Source organism: Narcine bancroftii, chromosome 2, assembly GCF_036971445.1.
Source record: "Narcine bancroftii isolate sNarBan1 chromosome 2, sNarBan1.hap1, whole genome shotgun sequence".
In the NCBI taxonomy this organism is placed as follows: Eukaryota; Metazoa; Chordata; class Chondrichthyes; order Torpediniformes; family Narcinidae; genus Narcine; species Narcine bancroftii.
The window spans coordinates 19239190-19263347 of NC_091470.1; the positions used below are offsets into that span (position 1 = coordinate 19239190).

The window sequence follows — 24158 nt, forward strand, 5'->3', positions numbered from 1 at the left end:
CCTGCCCATCCATATTCAAATGCTTACTACAAACTTTGTTTGCATTCTAACCTTCTCCTTACTGCTCTGTACTATTTTGTTCCCTCCCCCCAACCATTCTAGTTTAAAGGATCCTGAGTAGCCCTAGCAAATACCTCTGCCAGGATTCTGGTCCCCCTGGGATTTAAGTGTAACCCGTCCTTACTGTACAGGTCACATCTCCCCAAAAAATGGTCCCAGTTATCCAGAAACTTAAAACCCTGCCCCTTACTCCACCCCTTCAGCCATGTGTTAATCCTCCACCTCATTCTATTTCTATTCACACTGTCACGTGGAACAGGGAGTAATCCAGAGATTACCCCCTTTGCGGTCCTTCTTTTTAACTCCCTACCTAACTGCCTGTACTCACTTTTTAGGACCTCTAAAGAAAAAGGCTGAGAATCACTGATCTAGCCAACTATTCCAAATCACTGCTTTTTCTGATAGGTAAAATTGCTTCCAATACTCACTTGAAGCTCTTTGGTTAATAATACATCGACAAGGTGCTTGAAGGTGCTGTCGGGTCTATTTATGCATCAAATTACTTCCTCAAGTCCTCACTCAGCCTTGTTAGCTGGATCTCACTCTGCCTGCCAGCTGGATGACACCTCGCACAAAATGTTTTGAAGCTACTTTCCTTGAATGCAATATGCTCCCAACTCTTCTGCAATAGAATTCTGTTTGTACTGTATCACAAACTGCCTGCTGAATTAAACACACTTTACGTGAAGCAAACATTTGAACTTACAATTCATAAAAATTTCTCACATTCAAACTCAAATACTTTGCATTCACATGAAAGGATATGTCTCCTTTCCTAATAAGATTCAGAAGACTTCAGTGCAGTGATTCAGCTCTTCCAGAAAAAATTTGCCTCAATATAAGTCTTGGCCTTCCACATAATGGATGGAATATGAATTAGGCAGGAAATGTAACTTTCATTTGGAGCTGTGTTGCAATAAAAGGGTACACACCAAATATTGTCTTCTGCTCAGTTATTACGCTGCTAGATTATTCTCACTAAAAGGTTTCCAACCTTTCTCTTAAATGATTTGGTACCATTAAGTGGCTTAGTTAAATGGTGCTTAAAAGTCAACTCAGTGTGATTCATAAAAAGATCAAATCAGTTTAGCATATCAGCTACCTTTTTAAAATGTATTTTTACATTTTAAATTTAATATTTTAATTTTTAAAAATTAGACATACAGCACAGTAACAGGTCATTTCTGCCCACAAGTCTGTGCCGCCCAATTTACACCCAGATAACTTGCACCCCCGAAATGTTTTGAACAGTGGGAGGAAACTAGTGCCCCTACGAAGAACTCACACAGCCACAGGGAAAACGAGCAAACTCCTGACAGACTCTGGTCCTGATCACTGGTGCTGTAAAGGCGTTGCGCTAACTGCTACGCCAACCATGCCATCAACTTTTCTGGTAGAAATAATTAGAAACCACTTGGGTTATTACAATATTTGGATACTTTTTAAGGTTGCTATTTCCCCGTTCATCTCAAGAGCACATTCTTGACCTGTTTTAGGCCATGCAGAGTGAGGGAGGGTTGAACAGCCTGGGGTTTTTTTCTCTGGAGCGTAGAAGATCGAGGGGGGATTTGATGGAGGTGTTGAAGATTTTAAAAGGGACAGAGAGAGTCAACGTAGATAGGCTTTTTCAATTAAGAGTGGGGGATATTCAAACCAGAGGCCATGGTTTGAGATTGCAGGGGGAAAATTATGAGGGGAACATGAGGGGAGATTTCTTCACGCAAAGGGTGGTTGGGATGTGGAATAAGCTTCCGGCAGAGGTGGTTGAAGTAAGGACGTTATTTACATTTAAGGAAAGACTGGATAATTACATGGAGGGAAGAGGATTGGAGGGGTATAGACCACGTGCATGGTCAGTGGAACTAGAAGGGTGGGGATTTGTTCTGGCATGGACTAGTAGGACCAAACTGGCCTGTTCTGGGCTGTATATGGTTATATGGTTCCAGAATTTGCCTCAGCACCTCAGTGGCATATTTCTGTAAGGGTGGCATGTGATTTGGAGGGGAACTTCTAAGGATGATGTTCATATGTATCTGTTATCTTTGTCTTCCTGGACAGCAGAGAACACATGTTTGGGGGAAGGATATAGTGGAAAAGGCTTGGTGAATTACTGCTGTGTTTTTTTTGTGACTCTATTGCAGCTACAGTGGAACCAAAGACTGAGGAAGTGTAGGGTGGAGGATGAAGTGTCAGTCAAGTGGAATATTTTGTCCCTGATGGTGTAAAGATTATTGAGTTGTTCAATCAGCACTCAACCCATCAAAGGCCCTGGCAGTTCTGTGGCTCTAATGTTTGCCACGTTATGGCCCATACCTAAACTTGTCCAGATTATTCCGCATCTATTCATCAACTACTTCATTAGCTGAGCAATTGGGATTGGAAATGAACATTGTGCAATCATCAACAAACTTCCTTGCTTCTGTCCTTATAATGGAAAAAATATCACACTGGACAACAAAGATTTAGCTTCCTAAGTACATTTGTTTGTATTTTATGGAATTTGGGCAGCTGATCATGAAAAATCACCTTAAAATTTCCCTTTCATGTGCCTTTTTTTTTAGATATAACCTATTTTTGTGATTGCCTATCATTTTAAGTCTAGTAGTATATTGCCCACAAAGCAAATTGTTTTGGTCAATCCAAGCAGGCCTCAGTGCAGGTGCTATGCAAATGTTATCTGAGGTCTGGGCTACAAAAGCAGCTTGTAGACACAGATAGTGTGCATTACATTTATATAGATTAAATACATATTTATTTACAAAAACAGCCTCTATCCTCAAAGACCCCCCCCCCCCCCCACCACCACCCAGGCCATGCCCTCTTCACTCTGCTACCATCAGGGAAAGGGTACAGGAGCCTAAACACGAGCACTCAGTGGCCAAAATCATTGCCTTACTCTTTGTGCACTTTTTAAAAATTTATTGTTGTAAGATGGTTTATATGAATGCTTGCACTGTGACGCTGCCGCAAAACACCGAATTTTGTGACTTGTGCAGGACAATAAATTGTGATTCGGATTCTGACATGTTCTTCAGACATAGCAGAGTGTGAATGTATTTAACAAAAGCATTTATTGTTTTCAGGAAGATTCAATACAGCAGAAATACTTCAGCAATGTTGCAATATCTACATACATGCTGAAAGGTTTCACCAGGACATTGCAACCATGGAAATGCAGTATCAGGACAACTGGAATCCATCAATACTGGCTGACTATAGTTGGACCCTGATACGAGAGGCATCAGATGCTGAGTGCAAATGAAAATCAGCAGCGAAACGTTTTTAGGTCGGTTGAACTAATGCAACGTGTCAGCGTCATTATGTGATTAAACAGGCTTAATTCAATAAAAGTTCAGTTCATGTTTTTCCAGCTTCCTATGTGATACAGCAAATCCTAATTATCTTTGTGTTCAGCTTGAAGTTTTCTATCATAATCTCCAGTTTTTATTTTTCAGGAAGCAAACCTTTTGAAAAAAAACTTGTTGTCCATTGTCATTAATGAAGCTGCTGAAGGCGGTGAGCCTTAGGCCTTCTCCCAAGGAACTCCTACAACCCATGTCCCAGGGCTGAGATGATTGGCCATCTGCCACACCAGTTTTTCTTTTGTGCTCCTATCCAGTGGAGAGTTTCTTCTGATCAGGCTTCTTGATACCACACACATTTAAATGCATGCATGGTGGCAAGGAGTGTTAGCTTCTCCTCTTTGACTTCAATGCTCATTGAACTTTGTCAACACTGTCTTGGCATGCTGGGAATGATCAGGCCAAGCCCAGTCACCTATGGGGCTGTTGGTCTGCTCTGCCTAGTTCCTGAGGTCTGCCTTGGTCACGTAAGTGGCCCAAAATCTTGGAAGCAATTTAAGTCAAGATCACTGGCGGATTTCTCCTTGTTCCCAATGAAAGGAGACCCTGGGAGAGTTTGGAATTATACAAAACACAAGAGGTGGTTTTGAAAAGGAAACTGCATTTATTTGTAGAGCACCCCCTGACTGAAGAAAAATATTTTCAGCTTGAAACTTAACTCTGCAAAGAAGGCAAGTTCTCTCATCCTGACTTCACCTACCTGCTGCTCTCTCCTGCCTTATGACATTCATTTTAAAATGGACCAGGATTTTAGTCTTAACATGGGTCAATGTCAAAGTTTAATCAAGTGTCTAGGAACATTTTACTCTGTTAAATTCACTATTAAAATGTAAACAAAATAAACCACCACACAAGTACTTCAGGAACAGCTGGCACAGCACCAACTGATGGAGAAGATGTGCACCAGGATCCCAACCCCTCATACATTAGCCAAAATATCCAAACGCTTCCCCTCACTTCCAATGCATACAACTCTTCCTGACTGAATCCCCAAATCTTGTTCATTGAATGCTTAGAAAATGACTAATTGATTACTTCTGTTCATGATGGCAAGGAATACAGTGAGATAAATACAGAATGCCCACTATTAAACGTGCACAACCATTTGGGAGTCAGACATTATGAACCAGTAACCTAGAGAACAAGACTGATGGGAGAATTTAAAATTCAAACTTCATAGGGCACAACTCGCCCACACTGACCAAAATGTCCTACCCACATTTGCCCCACCTGCCTGCATTTGGTCTACATCCCACAGATTTGTGTGTCTGCCTAAATGTTTCTTAGACATTGCAATAGTACCTGCCTCAACTGCTTCCATACACTCACCATTGCAGGTTGTTCCATACACTCACCATTCCCTGTGTAAAAAAAAGTTACTCTTCAGGTTCCTGGACTCAACATCTCCTCACTTGTCAGGAAGGGATCACAGCAACTGCACTTCCTGAGAAGACTGAAGCAAGACTACCAACCACCATTATATCAAAAGCGACCTGGCCAGCTGTATCACGGAGTGGTACAGTTGCTGCAAGGAAATGGATCGATAGTCAATCCACATGACCATAAGAATGGCAGAGAGGATCACTGGAGTCCTCTTCCCCCCCCCCCCCCCCCAACCATCGACATGATCTACCGGGATCATTGTCTGAAGAGGGCATGCAAAATCACTGAGGACCCCTTCCACTCCTGCACACAGCATTTTCAGCTGCTCCCATTGGGAAAGAGATACAGGAGTATCAAAGTCAGAACCACCAATCTGAGGAACAGCTTATTTCCATGGGCAGAGAGAACAGTGAACAATCAAAGGGACCAACCATGCAAGACTGTCATGTGCATGAAATAGTATTTATTCATTTATTTGTATGGATGAATATTTCTCCTGCATATGTATTGTGTTATGCCTGGTTGTGTGTCTGCATGTTTTGGACTGAGGTACCTTTACGTAGGACTCAAACCCAAAACATTGGTTTTGTATCTTTATCTTTGCTAATAGAAAGTATGCTGTTTGGTTTGCTGAGTTTATCCAGCATTGTGTTTTGAATACTCCATTATGTATCCTAGTTGGTACCTTCTATTCAATTAAATGATTCAGCAAACTTGAAATTTTGAAATAAAATCATGTCTAAATAACAAAACCACAAATTACAGTCATAAAACCCATATCAGATTCATTAATGCTTTTCAGGCAAGGGAAATTTCTGTTGTATATATTTGTGACCTCATATGTGAACCCTAGAGTTGATTGCACTGTGAGACAGCTCAGCAAGTTATTCAGTTCAGGGCAGTTAGGATGGGCAACAACAAATGCTGGAATTGTCAGCAATACGTTATCCGGTGAAGATAAATGTAATTTGGATTCATTAACTATATTTTAAAAGTATTAGATAATAATCCCCACTGAGTCCAAGAGGTTGAACTCCCACGCTCCTTCCTCAAAGCGCGTGAGCCATCCGATCCTCACCTTATTCACATCGATGCCGTTTTCCCTCATGTACTTTCTGTCATTGACTTGACCTCCTTCCATAAACTCCATGGTCAGAACACGCCTGGTTGACAGCTCCCAGTGAATTTTAGGCACCTTCGAAGTGAAAACACAAGCCAGGTATGTTTGAATGCATTTCTCCTGTAACTATAGGGTAAACAAGAGATCATTATCACTTCTTGTTTAATTCTTCAAATTCAAGTCCATTAACATTTGACTATATAAACAACTGGATGAAACAGCATTTCCACAGATCACAGGTGCACGTACATAGACAAAACACAGCACATAATAATCACATTATACGGGCGGCACGGTTAGCATAGCAGCGCAACACTGTTAAAGCGCTAGCGACCAGGGTTCGAATCAGGCGCTATCTGCGAGGCGTTGTATATTCTCCCTGTATCCGTGCGGGTTTCCTGTGGGTGCTCTAGTTTCCTCCCACCATTCAAAAATATACCAGAGTTGTAGGACAACTGGGTGTAAGTGGGCAGCAGGGGCTCGTGGGCAAAAGGGCCTGTTACCGTGGCTGTATGTCTAAATTAAATTAATATACTTAAAAATGGAATTTCAAATAATATTTAACTCTTCTAAAATGAAGTCTTTGTTGTATTGGGGAAACGTTTCAGCCAATGTGTGCACAACAAGCTCCTACAAAAACAATAATGTGTGCGGGGATAAATATCACCCTGAAGATTGGAGGTGGCTGCCCAACTCCTCTCTGTGAGATCTTTGATATCCACTCTACTGAGTCCAGGGGGCTGATGGTTTAGCTTCCCATCTGAATCAAATCAGCAATGCAGGGCTTCCTCAGGTCTGCACTGTGAGTGTCAGCCTTGAGCTTTGTGTTCATGCTTCAGGAGTGAAACTTGTATCCATGTGGAATGAGGCAGGGGCCAGAACCATCCCTGAAGACCATTCGTGTAAAAATCTTTCCCAGTAACTAACTACTCCTGGTCCAGTGGACAACCCCTCCAAAGGAATTGAATTTAAAGCAATCATGAGTGAAACACGGAACTATGCAGATGCTGCGATTGTCGGAAAAGCACATCAAAATGCTGGAGGACCTCAGCTGGACTTTCAGCGACCATAGGAGGCAAAGATATATTGCTGAAGTTTCAGGCCTGATCCCTCTTTTAAGGAAATAAATACAATCAATTTAACCTTAAAGGTACCTAATTCTTTGAGTGTCTTTACAGAGTAAATAAAAGAAAACCTTTTGAGTATCTTTGTGTACATTGTAGTAAATGGAATCTTGAATCTTGATCTTGATTCACTCAGTGAACCATAGGGATAGAGTTGCTTTTTAGGGATGAAGTGTAACTATTTTACCAGAATTAAACGTACCGTTCAAAGCGTTCTGGGGGTGTAGGTTAATTGGGTGTAAATTGAGCGGCATGAACTCGTGGGCCGAAATGGTCTGTTACCATCCTGTATGTCTAAATGTTTTAAAAATTAAATGAATGTCAAAGAACATTTGTACTCAGTATTGAACAATATCCTTCCATGGCAGCTTCTACATGGAATATTGTGAAAGTTATTTTGCAGATTTAGAAATTTATCCTTTTCTGTGTTGACTGTAGGGTGTGGTTTTGGACATGTTAACCCTTCATGGATGATAGAGATAATTCCAAACTTACACCACTTGCTTTGATGTTGAGGGACTGTTTTTTTTGCCCCCAAAATCTAAAATTTGTACCTTAAGAAAACGGAAGTGTTTGAACTTCTCCGCCATCTCCTCCGCATTGTGGCCTTCTTTCAGGAAGTCCAGCTCCAGTGGCATGTTCTTCTTGGCTTCATCAACCAGCCAGGTGAAGCTGAAATTGGGAAATATCCAGGCTATACATTGGACCAGAACCTGTAAACAAAAGGCTTTGTCATAACCAGAGCCAAACTTGGATACTCTACTTTAATCTAGGGCCTTATGGCAAACTTCTCCTGCCTCTTCAGTTTATCCAACCTAATCCTGAAACATGTATGTTCAAGAATTCATTCTGATGTGGGCAAGAGAGTGGTTTCTGCCAATCAGTAGGCCATTTCATGTCGGGCCTACACCTTGAAACCTGCTACAGTGCAGATGGAAAAATGGGAACTTACCTTTCAGACAGCAGCCCTAAAAGGCTGCTCCAGTGTCCCATTCATACCCAGAGGCATCTCGAAGCACCCTCTGGATCCAACAAAGGTGCGGTGGTGACGTAGCACACCTGTCATAAATATGCGGAAGAGCAATGGCTGTCTTCCCTACCCATAATCCCCCATGCAGCTGAAACCGCTCTATGGTTCCCAGAATAGTTCTAGCTGCATGGAGAGTTATGGGTAGGGAAGTCGGCCATTGCTCTGCCATGTTTTGAGCCGCGGAGAGTTGTCCCGAAGGCCGAAGCGGCCCAATGTGGCTGTGCTGACGGCCCCCGCTGCCCCGGCACCCCTGACGAACTGAAGCCATCATCAGCCCACCCCTAAACAGCAAGTTAGCGTGGAAAAATCAGTTAAAGTTAAATCAGTTAAAGATTTTGGAGACCGGGAAAAAGAGTTAACAAAAAAAGTGGATTATTTGGAAAATCAAAGCAGAAGAAATAATGTAAAAATTGTGGGTTTGCCAGAAGGTCAAGATCCTGTCAAATTTTTTTAAAAATTGGATTCCCCAGATGTTGGGGGAAGAGTCTTTTCCTGATGGATTGGTTTTGGATAGAGCACATAGAGCTTTAAGAAGACCACCCCTACCTGGTCAACCTCCAAGAGCTGTCTTAGTTCATTGTTTGAATTGTTTGGACAGAGAGAGACAATTCTTCGACTTGCAGTTCAAAATGCAAGACAAAGGCAAGCTCCAATGATGGTTCAGAATAGTAGAGTTTTCTTCTACCCTGATTTGAGTCAAAATATCATCAGACATCGACGTGAATTTAATCCAGTTAAAGATGTTTTATGGCGTAAAGGTTACAAATTTGCTTTTCATTATCCTGCTGTGTTGAAAGTGTTTTATGGAAACTATCAGTGTCAATTCTTTGAGAGTGAGCATGAAGCAATGGTTTTTGCTAATTCGTTACCGGATGTCAGAGGACAAAGAAGAAGTCCACCATTATCTCCTAAAAGGAAATCTGATGGACTTGGAAATGGGCAAAATGGCAGAAGTGGAAAGAACGGGAATGGAAAGAGTTCACCTACTCTTGAAATGAGTTCACCATCTGGACTGGAATCTCAAAGCTGAATTTTTTTTTGTAATATGTTAATATTTTTGATTGGCTGGCTGGGGAGATGGGGATTGCACTAACTTCTTTGTTAGTCATCAGTCACTAGTGGGTAATCCACACCCAGATTTTTAAGGGAGTTACTACCTTTTGGTGGTTTTTTTTTTGTTGTTTTTTTCCTCTCTTATTAACGAATATTATTTTTATTTGGAGGGCCTATATATTTTAATTTGTGGGTTATGAGGAAAAATAGAATGATAGGTTCTAAATTACTGGCTTTAACACCGTTATATAATAATCGACATTCCTTTTTCAATGTATAATCAATGTTTATTACATTGGAAATCTAAAGGTATAAAAAACTTGGGGGATTGTTTCAAAGAAGGTCAATTTTTATCCTTTAATCAAATGAGGGAAGATTTTGGTATTAATGAGAATTCTTTATTCGTTTATTATCAACTTCGATCCCTAGTAAAACAAATATTTGGTAGAGATATGATTTTACCTAAATTGACTAAATTTGAATCTTTCCTTGTGATTGCACCAAAGAAGATATATTTTTCATTAATGTACCAAATATTACAGGAAAGTATGGAAAAAAAGGGATGGGATTAAATGGGAAAGGGATATTAACCTTACTTTTTCTGAGGATGACTGGTTAGATATTTGCCATGATAGTGTTACTAGATTGATAAATGTTTGTTATGCAATGGTTAATTACAATTTTTTACATCAATTGTACTTAACATCTGAAAAGTTAAAAAAAATATGGTTTTAGTGAATCAGACTCTTGTTTTAGATGTAGTAATTCGGTTGGAACTTTTTTCATGCTGTTTGGTTATTATACAATCATTTTGGAAAGCAATTCAATTGTTTTTGGAACATTTGTATAAGATCAAAATACTTCTAGACCCGACAATATTTTTGTTGGGTGAGTTGAAGCCTTTGAAAGATTTGGGATTAGACAAATTTCAGATTGCTTTTGTATATTTAGCTTTATCTGTAGCAAAAAATGTATAGTAAGTACATGGAAAAATGTTAATGTGATTGATATTAATAGATGGCATAATGAGATGAAAACTTGTTTGTAATGGAAAAAAATCACGTATGTTTTACATGATAAATATTCTTTTTTTCTTAATAGGTAGTCTTTATATTCAGAATATTTACATTTAGATTTACCTTGATTAGATTTTAGTAAATATATTTCTTTTTTTTTTCTCTTTCTTTGGCTCTCCTAAAGAGAGCTGGCTGAGAGGGGGAGGGGGAGTGAGTTCTTTTTTCTTTTTTATATAATTTTTTTTAATCGTTCATAATATGTATTTTTTTTACTGTATGTAATAACCTTGTTGAACGAATAAATAAAGTTATTAAAAAACACATCGCAGGCACCAGACTTCACCCCATCAAGGACATCTACATGAGGTAGTGTCTTAAAAAGGCAGCCTTTATCCTCAAAGATCCCCAACCACCCAGGCCATGCCCTCTTCACTCTGCTACTATCGGCAAAAAGGTCCAGGAGCCTAAAGAGGAGCACAAGGACAACTTCTTCCCCGCTGCCATCAGATTCCTGAATAATCAGTGAACCAAAGACATTCCCTTCCTTTTCGTCCACTATTATTGTAATTATTATTTTATTGTTTTATATAGTAAACTATTTTGCTGTTGCAAAACACTGAATTTTATGACTTGTTCGTGACAGTAAATCCTGATTCTGATTTTGAAACAGCCAATCTCTCCTTATCCTGAGATAATGGCTGCCAGTTCCATAGGCCCATCCCACTCTCCCTCTCTCTCTCTCTCTCTCTCTCTCCTCCCTGAACAATGTGCTTATTTTCAGTGGCTGTGAAGCTACTTCACCAAAGTGAATATTCCATTAAAAGAGAGGATTCAAAATGTATGTATCTATCTATAGAATTACTTGTGGTAAAGGACAATCAGATCAGTTAAGGCAGCTGGAAATCTCTGAGGAATAATGTTTAACAATGTTTATCAGTGTGCATTTTCTACTGTTGCTTGTATTGCTTTTTCAATAGTTTTATTGATTTACATGATATGTTGACAAGATGCAGCTGAGACTGAGTTCTGGACATGATCGGAATGTGTCGTGTAAGGTAACCTGAGACAGGTTTCTAAATGGTACTGTGGTGCACTATTAGCCAGAATCAGACACACACAAGGTAAAGGCTTTAATCCACAAAGGCTTCCACAGAGCCAGGCTGGCTGTGGCTACATCAACTCAGTGTGAGGCCTTGGGAGGCCTGCACAGGCTTATATCCCGGAGGGATATTGACACCCGACCGGGTGGGGTTTGATCCATTCAGGCCTATTAATTGGCAGCAGGTCAGGTGTTGTCCTGCCCCCTTACACTCATGCAGGTATAGAGGTTGCCCCTGCAGTAGGCCGGTGGTGTACCACCACATTCACCCCCTTCTTTAAAATTGTCCCGGGGGGGGGCAGTAACAAGGGATTTGCACCCACTATGTACATACAAGGCCGCCGGGGTCTCTGTGACCATCATAGGACTGGCTCCTGGTCATTGGTCAGAGGGGAAGTGGGGGGGGATGGCGGCACGGGTGTGTGTGGCTGGTGTGGTGCCGCGCAGAGGGGTGGCCAGGGGGGCCGGGGTCGACGTATGCGGGTCGTATTGGATGGGTGGGGGGGGGGGCGGGTTCGTCTCCTAAGGCTGAAGCGAGCCCCTGGTGGTCAAGGAGGCCCTGCGTGCCCCATAGTGCATGGGGATGGGGATGTATGCCCGGTCAGCGTCATCTTGGGTTGGAGGGTGGCGTGGTGTGGTGAATGCTCCTGCTGGTGTCAGGTCCTTGGTTGAGACGGTGTCCTCCCTGCCACTGCTGAACCTAACGTAAACGTAGTTATGGTTTGCATGAGGGAGGAAAACCTGCTCCACCAGGGCTTCGGCCTTGTGTGTCTGTACATGCTTATGCAGAAGCACCAGTCCCGGGGACGTGAGCCATGATGGGAGTGACATTCCAGTTGCCGACCTCCTGGGGAATGAGAACAGATGTTAATGAGGGGTCTCATTGGTAGCTGTGCACAGCAATGACCGAATGGCATGCAGCGCCTTGGGCAGGGCGTCCTGCCAGAACACAACGGCCCACCCTTTTGACCTGAGAGCCAGGAGGACTGCCTTCCAGACCACCCCATTCTCGTGTTCCACTTGCCCGTTGTTTCTTGAGTTATAGCTTGTCGCGCGACTGGTCGTAATACCCCTCGCCATCAGGTACTGGCGCAGCTCGTCGCTCTTGAAACTAGACCCCCGGGGGTCACTGTGGATGAAGGCGGGGTAGCCAAATATGGTGAAAATCTGCCCCAAAGCCCTGATGATGGTTGTCTTGGAGGTGTCCGGACAAGGGATGGCGAAAGGGAGACGTAAGTACTCGTCCACTACCGTGAGGAAGTAGACATTCAGTTCGTGGAAGGCAGGGGCCCTTTGAAGTCCACGCCGAGATGCTCAAAAGGCCGAGTAGCCTTTACAATGTGGGCCTGTCCGGGGGGGGGGGGGGTGGGGGGGGGCCAAAGAAACGGGGTTTACAGTCCGCACAGACCCGACAGGCCTCGGTCATGTCCCTGACATCCCTGATGGTGTATGGCAGATTTCGGGACAATGAAATGGTACAACCGGGTGATGCCCGGATGGCAGAGGGACTCGTGCAATGCCTGTAACCTGTCATCATGCATAAATGCACAGGTGCGAGAGAGGCCATCGGGGGAGTCGGTAAACTTCCCGGGGTGGTACTGAATGTCATAGCTGTAGGTTGCCAGCTCAACTCTCCAGCGCAGGATCTTGTCGTTCTTTATCTTGCTCGTGGATAGTGTTAAACATGAACGCCACGGCCCGCTGGTCCGTGAGAAGCGTGAATCTCCTGCCGGCCTGGTAGTGGCGCCAGTGGCTGACTGCTTCCACAATCGCCTGGGCCTCCTTTTCAATGGTGGAGTGCCCTAGCTCAGAGCCGTGTAAGGTCCTGGAGAAGAAGGCGACGGGGCACCCCCCTTGGTTGAGGATAGCAGCAAGGGCAACCTTGGAGGCATCGCTCTCCACTTGGAAGGGGGAGTCCAGGGTGTCACCCTCGTGTGCTTCGATGATTGCCTCGACCATGTGCTGCCAGATCTCGAAGTGTGTCTGGGCTTCCGGGTGGCGTGGGTCGACCTCGAGGCTCCCTGTACTCAGGAGTTTTTCCATGGCAGCCGTGGGAAAATTTTGTGGATTAAATTGTGGTTGCCTATTAAACAGAATCAGACACACACAAGGAAAAGACTGAACAACAGGCTTTAATCCACAAAGACTTCCACAGAGCCAGGCTGGCTGTGGCTGGAGCAACTCAGTGTGAGGCCTCAGGAGGCCGGCGCAGGCTTATATCCCGAGGGTGATTGACACCCGACCGGGTGGGGCTTGATTCATTCAGGCCGACTGATTGGCAGCCGGCCAGGTGTTGTCCTGTCCCCTTACACTCCTACAGGTACAGAGGTTTCCCCCTGCAGTAGGCCGGTGGTGGACCACCACAGGTACTTTGTCACTTTAGTTCCTTTGCTGTACTGATCTATGTTCTCTGTTGTTTGGATACTGTTACTGCTCTGCTCTTATACACCTATATTATTCCAATGAGGCTTAATGGAATCTCAAGAAACAGGATCACAATATCGGACTGGACTCCTGATAGCCTTCAACAATGGACTTAGACATTTTGTCCCCTACTATCCTTTTGCTCTTTATATACCTGTAGAAACCATTTGGATTTTCCTTCACACTGTCTGTCAAAGCAACCTCATGTCTTCTTTTGGCCTTCCTGATTTCCTTCTTGAGGTTTTCTTGTTTTTTTTTACACTCCTCTAGAATCTCAAATACTCCATGTTGCCTATACATGCCATATACATCTCGCTTCTTCAGAATCAAATTCCTAATATCCCTCAAATACCAAGGCTCCCTATCCCTTTTTACTTTGCCTTTAATCGCAACAGGAACATACAAACTCTGTACTCTCAACATTTCACCTTTGAAGGTTGTCCAATTTAGAATCTCAACCTGAGGTCCAGACCTATCCTTCTCCATAATTATCTTGAAACTAATGGCATTATCATCACTGGACCCAAAATGCTCCCGACACATATGTCTGTCACTTGCCCTGTCTTGTTCCCTAATAGGAGATCCAGTATTGCACTCTCTCTAGTCGGTACCTCTATATATTGATTCATAGTTATTTCACTTCAATCATTATCTCTGCAGTGTTATATTACACAAATATATATGACTCTTAAGGACACAGTGATAAATTGTTGCAATAAAGATCATGGAAGAGTGTGCCATCACATTGATTTGGGACAATATCTTTTCCTCTAAAAGGTCACGGTTTGATCAATCATTCTTGGCAGCTCGGAAATCCAAGTATGCCAAGATTCACAATCCATTTTATTGCCTAGTGTAGTTGTCAAACACTCTACACATCATTGAATGTCGGGATTCCCATGGTGTGCACAATGACTTGACTCTGGCTAATATTTCACCCAGGTGGGAAATTCTAAAGCTCCCTGTGCAATATTTAAAAGGAAGCAGAGGAGTCCTCCCCGGATGCATAAAAGTTGGTGGGCACCATAGTTAATGAGATGAAATGAATACACTTGGGAGACACAATCCAGAACACTGGAAGAGCCCAGTGAGTCAAGCAGCACCTATGGAAGACAACGTTTCAGGTCGGGACCCTGCAGCAGGACTGAGAGGGCCCGGGAATGATTACTGGTATGTAGCAGAACGAGATTGGGTGGGACCGAGGCAGGTAGATGATGTCAAACCAGAAGGGGAGGAGATAATGAGCAGGTGGAACCAGGTGGGAGAGAGGAAATGAGAGAGGTGAATGAAACAAGAAAACTAGATGTACTGGATGAGGGTGTTCACGCCATTGGCTTGAAAGTTATCCAAACAGAATGAGATTTTCTTCCCATTTGTCTTTGGAATCTCCATCGAGGTAGAAAACGCTGAGGATAGACAGGTTGTTGTGGGTGTGGAATGTAAGTTAAAATGGCTTGCAACAGGAAGCTCAAGACAACAATTGCAGAGAGACCGCACATGCTCCACAAAACAGTCACCTCGTCTGCGTTGGTTTCATGAATGTCGAGGAGGCCACGTTGTGACCACTGAATGCAGTGGATCAGGTTAGAGAAGTCACAGGTGAACCTCTGCCTCCCCTGGAAGGTGGTGAGCAAATGTATGTGAGGGGTCAGGTGATGAACCTCCTACATTTGGAAGAGAAAGTGTCAGGGGACAGTGGGTGAGGAGAGATGAATGGACCAGGGAGTTACAGAAGGTGTGGTTCCTGTGGAAAGCAAACGGTGAATACAGAGAGGGGAAGATGTGACGGGAGGTGGGATCCCATAGAAGCTGACAGAAGTGATGAAGGATGGTATGCTGGATACAGAGGCTGGTGGGGTAAAAAGCAAAGACCATGGAAACTCTATCTCTGCTCTGTCAGAAGGTGGGAGAGGGGTGTTGAAGAGCAGACATGCAGGAAACACAGCAACTGTGTGCGAGGACTCCATCAATTATCAGCCGATGTCTCGCCCATTCAGATGTAAGTTTAAAACTACAAGGGAAAGAAGTCTCTGAGGGTAGTAGTCACACTGAGGGAAATCAACAAGCGAAAGGAGGTTGTGACAAAAGAAACTCAATAATTGAGGAAGATTTTATTCTTCATGAAGACAAGGCAAAAAACACAAGAAAGTAGGAATATGTCAGCTGGCCCCTGAAGCTCAATGGCTGATCAACCTCAGCTCTCAACTTCTCCTCTGAGCCAGTTCCCCATCCTAGTGAAAACAAAGAGATGCCAGAGGAACTCAGTAATTCCTGCAGTGTCTATTGAAGGCAAAGATATATAACCAGCATTTCAAATCTGAGCCCTTCATGATGATCCGTAAAAACGCATCCCAGTAAAGAGAAAAGATTTTACAGAAGGGATGAACTATTCTTGGCTAATCAAGGAAGTAAAGGAAGGTGTGAGGTGAAGGAGAAAATGGAAAAGGAAGCAAAGAATAGTGGTAGATCCTTAGTCTGTGATGCATTCAGTATTCAGAAGAAGGGAAAAAAAGACAATGGAGAGAAAATAAAGTATCAGGCCAAACAAGAGTTGAATATAAAAAGATGAAAGAGTATATAAAATGGAAGGGAAAGGTTCAAATGAAATAGTGACATGAGAGACTGCAGATGCTGGAAGCTTAAGCAAAGTATAATCTGCTGGAGAACTCTAATATTGATTGACCTGTTGAGTTCTCCAGCAGATTATCTCACTAATAGCGGGAGATAAAGAAAGGTTGAAGTTTTAAGTGGAAACCTTTCAAGGCAGATCGTACTGTAGGGGAGGTGGGGGGGGGGGGGGGGCGCGGTTGTTGGCCAGTATAAGGAGGAGAAGATGCGAGGGGTGAGACAGAGGCTTGAGATGATGGACTGATGGGGAGGGTGAAGGGTGGATTTGGAAGACAGAGGCAGGTGATTATTGACTCACCAAAGGTTAAATTACCCGAGACCATAACTTGGAGGTAACATACTGGCATGGATAGATTGGTGAGAAGGCAAAAAGCATGGAATAAGTATATTGGGTCATTTATCAGGTTGGCAACCTGTAACATGTCGGGTGTCACATGGATCAGACCTGGGATTGCAACTATTCATGGCGCAGAAGACAAAAGTAAATAGGCAGATGACACAAAAATAGGTGTGAAGGCCAGTTGTGAGAAGACTGTGTAAAAACCTATATCCTCAGATCCCTCTTCAAAATTCTTTCCTCTCACCTAACAAAACTATGCCTTCTTGTTTTTGATACCCTCACCATAATCTTAAATACTTTTATTAAGTCATTCCTTAGCCTCCTTCACTCCAGGGTAAATAAGCAAACCATATTCAATCTCTCTCCACACTCTCCAGCATTATCACATGCTTCCTATAGTTGGTGACCAGAATGGCATACAATACAATGGCTACATGAACATCGATGAGAACACTAACTCAATGACTGGCTACTTCAGCAAGTGCATCAAGTATGTCACAACCAGGGCTAACCAGAAACAATGCTAGGTTGCAGAGGTCCGTGCACATCTCAGAGCTCTACATGCTACCTTCAGGACAGGTGATAGGATGGCACTAAGATCAGCCAGCGCAGAACTCTCCTGCACAATCCACAAGGCAAAGCCGGGGTATGCAAAGAGATTCCATAGACAGCTATGTGACACCAGCAACACGAGGCGCATTTGGCAAGGGATCAAGATTCTCATGGGCAGTGAGAATGCTGAATGACCAAAGGACCTGCTCACACTAACCATCCCATATTCATGAAACAATATTTATTTGTTTGTTTGGATGAAATACTTGTCCTGTATATGTATTGTTCATCTGTATGTAAGTTATGTCTGGTTGTGTGTCTTCTTATTTCGCACCGAGGGCCAGAGAATGCTGTTTCATCCAGTTGTACTTGACAATCAGATGACAATAAACTTGACCATAACAGACCACAAGGCATTCTTGGGAGTCAAAGACAAGACGCTTCCCTTCAGACAGACTGAACATCTTGGCACAGTTGGATAAGAAAAATAGACTGAAGGCAAAGAAAGCTCCATCTCCCCCTGAAGAACAGATCCTTGCAGAGCTGCGGCCAAGGTGAGGAGAATCCTATCCAAGGCAGAGGGACCAGACAACATACCCGGTCGGTAACTGAAGGACTGGGCAGACCAACTGACGGAGCCCTTATGGACATCTTCAACAAGTCATTGCATAAATCCATTGTTTCTGTGGGCTTTAAGACAGCTCACTATCATCCAGGTACCAAAGAGGGTGACAGTAACCAACCTCAACAACAACTGCCCAGTGGTACTGACCTTCACCATTATGAAATGCTTCAGGAGCGACCTATCCGGGCTAAGGTAGAGTTAGCCTGTATTTCTTGAATTTGATGTTCTCCAGTTTATATATATGTGGAATTTGAATTTATTGCAGGGATATGATATGCCAGTATTAAAACATTTGTTAAAGATGTGGGTTAAAAGAAATTATGTCATAGGAACAAAGGGTAAATTATCAATTCAAACTCCGTTATATCAAAATCAGCTTATCCTTTTTTCAATGTTTAATAGGTATTTAAAGATATGGTATTTTCAGGGTATAAAAGTGATTCAGGATTGTTTTGAAGAGGGACAGTTTCTTTCTTTTAATCAATTGAGGGAGAAATTTGGTATACCGGTAAATTCTTTATTTGTGTATTACCAACTTAGAGCTTTGATAAGGGATGATTATAATAAAGAGATGAGTTTACCTAAGTTAATGAAATTTGAATCTTTGCTTTCCTTTATACCAAAGAGAGATTTCAGATATGTATCGATTGTTACAGGAAACTATGGAAAAACCAAATTTGGAGAAATCTAGAAATAAATGGGAAAGCGATTTAACTTGTTATACCTCAAGAGAATTGGGAGGTTTTGTGTCATGAAGGGGTAACTAAATTGACTAATGTAAAATATGATTTGGTTAATTATAATTTTTGCATCAGTCATATTTGACTCCTGAGAAATTGAAAAAATATGGATTTAGTAATTCGGATTCTTGTTTTAGATGTGGGTTAAGTACTGGAACGTTTTTGCATGCAGTTTGGTCTTATGATAGGGTACAACCATTTTGGGAAAAAGTTATGTTGGTTTTGGAGAAATTATTTAAAATTAAATTACCATTAGATCCAGAGATTTTTTTTGTTGGGTGATATGGTTTCTTTGACTGGTTTGAGGTTGGATAAGTTTCAAATAGCATTATCTGTGGCATGAAAATGTGTAGCAATCACTTGGAAAGACAATGTAGAGATTAATATAATACGTTGGCATAATATGAATTGAGATCTTGTATTTATATGGAGAAAATAACATAATTTACATGATAATCACTTTTTTTAAAAATGTGGTCATCTTATTTAGAATATATAGGTTTGGAAATATCTTAAAATATTGTACATGTTTTATTTTGGCTCCCCTTGAGTAGAGGGGGAGGGAGGGGGGGGTTTATTATATTTATTTTTAAAAATTCTGTTGTTGCTATGGGTTTTATGTTGTTTTTAAAAGTTTTAAATAAAGTTTTTTAAGAAAAGGAGTGACCTATCCAAGGCACACAACAGCTCCTCACTTTTCAAGAAGCGCAACAGTGACTGCACTTCCTCAGAAGGCTGAGGCGGGCAAGGATACCGGCCACCATTCGACAAGAGCTCTGTCAAGACTATCCTACCAGGTTCCATCACAGTGTGGTACAGTTTCTGTTGAGGTCAATCCACAGGACCATAAAAGCAGCAGTGAGGACCACTGGGGTCTCCCTTCCCTCTCCTCCTCTCCTTACCCATTAATGGGATTTACCAGGATTGTTGTTTAAATAGGGCTCACAAAATCAGGAAGGACCCTTACCACCCCATGCACAGCAGCTTCCAGCTACTCCCATCAGGAAAGAGATACAGGAGTATCAGAGCCAAAACTGCCAGGCTGACCATCAGCTTCTTCCCGTGGGCAGTGAGCTGCTGAATGAATTATGAACCTGCTATAACAACACTCGGAGGTTCCACTATTCATTTATTTATGATATTTACTTTAAATATATATATGCATATAATGTGCTTATGTGTAGGTATGTCATGTCTGTATGTGCGTTTGCACTATTTACACTGTGGACCGAAGAACACTGCTTCATCGGGTTGACTGGTACATAGAACTTAGAACAATACAGCACAGTATTCAGTATTCCTTCGGCCCTCAATGTACAATAAACCTGAACATGAGGAAGAATATCAGCAAATTTACTTCATGCCATAGGATGGAGAATGGTCTGAATAGTCCACTCCAACTTTTACCTCTTATATTCCAAATATTTAATTTGTGATGTAGATACCAAGTAAGTCCATGGCTGAAATTTCAGCCGTTTTTCATCTTTGCCTCACTTAATTACACATGGGATTTGGAAGTTTGCCTCTAAAATGTGATCTTCATGCGGGAAATTAAAGTACTAGGCCCAGCCTTTTAATCATGCAAGCTGTATAAATCGCCTGAGTACAAAGACTTATTCCACCGAGTGGCTGTTCGAAGGTTGCACTGATTTCTCTCTGTAACACTGTAACTTCGTCATTTTAAAAATATGTTTTTATAAAATTCAAATTCTTGACATCCCAAGGTGCATTTTATCCTTCTGCAGCAACTTGTTTGTGGCAAATAATGAGATACCATCTCTTTGCAACAAAAGAAATCTATCTTCCATCACAAAAATACAGCAGTTCTCCATGAAACCTCGAGGAGATAAATGATTACGAAGTGACCAAACAATGATTCTTGGGTCAGAGAATGGGGGATGGGGGATGTGTTAAAGGATAATTGCACAGTTGATTATACCTTAGAGTACGGGTCTATTAGTATGAAGTCTTCTTCTTCCCATGAGCAGTGAGAATGCTGAACAACCAAAGGAAACACTCACGCCAAGCATCCAAGGTTGATGGGATGAGGCAGAATAAGTAGTTTGGCATATATTAGATGGGCTGAATAGCCTTTTTTCTGTGCTCTAGTATTCTATAGTTCCATGGGTGATTAAAAGACTTGTTACAATCCTGCATGACTTGATGAGAGAAGGGGTCCTAAGGGGTCAGGAAGTTTAGAATTGAATAGATGGGCTGAACAATTGACTTCTGAGTTTTTCCATGCATGAACAAGGAGTACTGAATCAGGTCAAGGTGGAAACAATTATTCTTCTAGCACTTGAATCTAATGTTTAATTTTTAATTTGAACTCAAGTGTGGTTACAAGGCGCAGAAGCTACTGTGCAGAGTTACTGAACAAGCCCAATATTAAATTCTCTGCTCAAATAATCCAGGACAATTAGCGAGCTCTCCACTAAAGCTTTCTTTTTTCAAAAGATGACAAAATTATCACAATAAATTGCTCTTTCACAGAGGGCAAATTCAAATTATTAAACGAACAAACAGAGCAGAATTTAATTTAAACCCACCAATGAATAGAGCTACATAAAAACCGAGTACACATTACTTCTCACGTAATAAGCATCTTAATAATATTTACTGAACAATAAAAAGGTTTAGATTATAACTAGAGCAACACACAACCACTAGATCATGCCTGCTTTAAAATGTTATGAGCTTAATTGCCTGAATCACCGACTTGAACAAAATCCAGGCTGATGCTTGAGTGCAGTGCAGAGAGAATGTTGCCCTGTCACAGGTGCTTTCTTGTGCATGTGATGTTAAATCTAATCCCTATTTACCCTCTCCAGTGGATACAAAAAATTCCATGACATTATTTTAGTGAGCAGAGAGCAGGAGAACTACCTGTGATACCCTGGCCAATATTTATCACTCTCTCAGCATAACAAAACACATTTTCTAAGTATTATCAGACTTTTTTTGTGGGTGTTTGCAGTATGCCAAGCTACTGGATGGTTGGCGTATTTCCTTTGGTTGTTCAGCATTCTCCCTGCTCATGGGAAGAAGAAGACTTCATACTAGTAGACCCATACTCTAAGGTATAATCAACTGTGCAATTATCCTTTAACACATCCCCCGTCCCCCATTCTCTGACCCAAGAATCATTGTTTGGTCACTTCATAATCATTTATCTCCTCGAGGTTTCATGGAGAACTGCTGTATTTTTGTGATGGAAGATAGATTTCTTTTGTTGCAAAGAGATGGTATCTCATTATTTGCCACAAACAAGTTGCTGCAGAAGGATAAAATACACCTTGGGATGTCAAGAATTTGAATTTTATAATGCCAAGCAATTCAATATTAACTCTATTTCTTTGGCTGATCAGGCCTTTGGAAGATCCTGTAGCAATGTATTTCAAGCATGCCATGAATCGCAAATACAGTACAACTCTGACCATCTGCAATGGTCAGGACCGGGTCTATTTCGGATAAACGATATTTTTGTTATTTTTTTAAAACAGTAGCAACAAAAAAATCACTTATAGCAGTGGTTAAACAACAAAAATAATAAGGAAGGCTTTTTAAGCATGAAATAATTTTTAATTTCCACCAAAAAAACCCTGAACAAAATAAGATCAATCCAACACCAAAAACTCGAAATTCTACTCTGAGGTTTTTCAAAATTCTCTCAACCTGTGATGCCAGTTCAGCTCTGAAAAATTTTCCAGATAACTGAGGATTTCAGTTCTGCTGCAAAAGTACAGGGATCTGGGGAGGCCGCACCGGGGAAGTCCGTGCCCCCCTACCATTCTCACATGTCTGTCCATGGCCTCATGAGCTATCCCACCAAGACAACCCATAAAGGAGAGGAACAACATTTGATTTCCGCCGGGGCACTCTCCAATCAGATGGCATTAACATAGACTTCTCCGGTTTCTGTGAGCCAACTCTCCGCTCTCTCTCCCTTCCCTTTCCCATTGTCTTCTTTCCACCAGCTCTCCTTCTCCATTCACAGGGCCATCCCTCCTCCCCCTGCTTGCTGGTGTTGCCTCCTTCCCAGATCGAACAATGCTCCTGCCCTTGCCTCCCCCCCACTCCCTCTACAATTTTGTTCGATTGCCTACCAATATTTGTTCATACCTTGATGAAGGGCTCAATTCCGAAACATTGGTTATGTATCTTAATCTATGCTTTATAAAGAACATTGACTGACCTGCTGAGTTTCTTCAGCATTGTGGTTTTACTTCAGACTTTCGTGACTTTCTGGAGACTTTCATGTTTTACTGTTTCACATTTCACCTGGAGTACTGTGCGCAGTTCTGTTCTCTTTACTTGAGAAAGAATATACTGGCTTTGAAGATGGTGCAGAGGAGGTTCACCAGGTAAATTCTGGAGATGAGAGGTTAACTTATGAGGAGAGATTGAGTAGCCTGGGACTACACTCATTAGGTTTAGAAGAATGAGGGGTATAAAATTATGAGAGGAATAGATAAGATAGAAGCAGGATGGTTGTTTACACTGGCAGATTAGACCAGAACTAAAAGATATTGTTTGCAGTTTGTGAGAGTAGATTTAAGACAGAGATGAGGAGGAACTGCTTCTTCCAGAGAGTAGTCAATCTGGGAAATTCTCTGCCCAGAAAAGCAGCAGAGAATTAAATGTAAATGTAGGTAGATAGATTTTTGAATAGTGGGGTTATGGGGAGTGGGCAAGTAAGTGGAGTCAAGAACAAGCATGATGGACCAGATGGATCAGATGGCCAATTCCTGCTCCTACTTTATGTTCTCATGTTCTTGTGTTCACAATTGCATATTTCACAAACAGCAGAACGTTTTTGACTGCCCAGTTCCATCATCCATTTTATCTTGAAGCCTATGGATTGTCTCACTGTGAAGAAAGATGCCAAGCAAGGTCAGGAGGTATGAGAGGACACAAGACACTCCAAATGCTGGAATCTGGAGCAAAAGAAAACCTGCTGGAAGACCCAAACATGTCAGACTGCATCTGTGGAGGCAAAGGGAGGGTGGATCTTTTGACATCAAGTTCGTGTATCAGAGCCCAATTCAGATTCAACTTCAAGATTGTTATCATCTGACTACATATCTTCTTTTTTATTTGGCTTGGCTTCGCGGACGAAGATTTATGGAGGGGTAATGTCCACGTCAGCTGCAGGCTCATTTGTGGCTGACAAGTCCGATGCGGGACAGGCAAACACGGTTGCAGCGGTTGCAGGGGAAAATTGGAGGGTTGGGGTTGGGGGTTGGGTTTTTCCTCCTTTGTCTTTTGTCAGTGAGGTGGGCTCTGCGGTCTTCTTCAAAGGAGGTTGATGCCCGCCGAACTGTGAGGCGCCAAGATGCACGGTTTGAGGCAATATCAGCCCACTGGCGGTGGTCAATGTGGCAGGCACCAAACAGCACTTTTCTGGGCCACGGTGCACACAAATAAAAATATAAAACACAGCACATAATACAATAAAAGTCCTAAAATCTGGACTGTTTGGGGATTGAGTTGGTCTGGATTTTCAGATTCTCAGGTACTTATGCAATGCACAAACCAAATTCATGCACACATGCATACCACCAAAAGCCGAGGGTTTTCAAGAATGCCAAATTATCAGGTG

At 42.2% G+C, this 24158-nt stretch overlaps 1 protein-coding gene and 1 long non-coding RNA gene across 7 annotated transcripts in view; one reads left to right on the plus strand and one right to left on the minus strand.

Moving 5' to 3' along the window:
- Window positions 1-3361, plus strand: part of LOC138753251 (uncharacterized) — a 70822-nt gene extending 67461 nt beyond the window's left edge. The window contains exon 3 of the long non-coding RNA XR_011351061.1: window positions 3144-3361. This is a non-coding gene — a long non-coding RNA (uncharacterized lncRNA). The remainder of the gene's footprint in view (window positions 1-3143) is intronic.
- The window catches only part of adck1 (aarF domain containing kinase 1), a 650404-nt gene that overhangs the window by 280861 nt on the left and 345385 nt on the right, over window positions 1-24158 (minus strand). For all 6 annotated transcript variants that reach the window (XM_069916023.1, XM_069916021.1, XM_069916026.1 and 3 more), the window contains 2 exons: window positions 7604-7762; window positions 5884-6000 (listed from right to left, as the gene is read on the minus strand). In XM_069916023.1, coding sequence (XP_069772124.1) covers window positions 5884-6000; window positions 7604-7762 — 276 coding nt within the window. The remainder of the gene's footprint in view (window positions 1-5883; window positions 6001-7603; window positions 7763-24158) is intronic.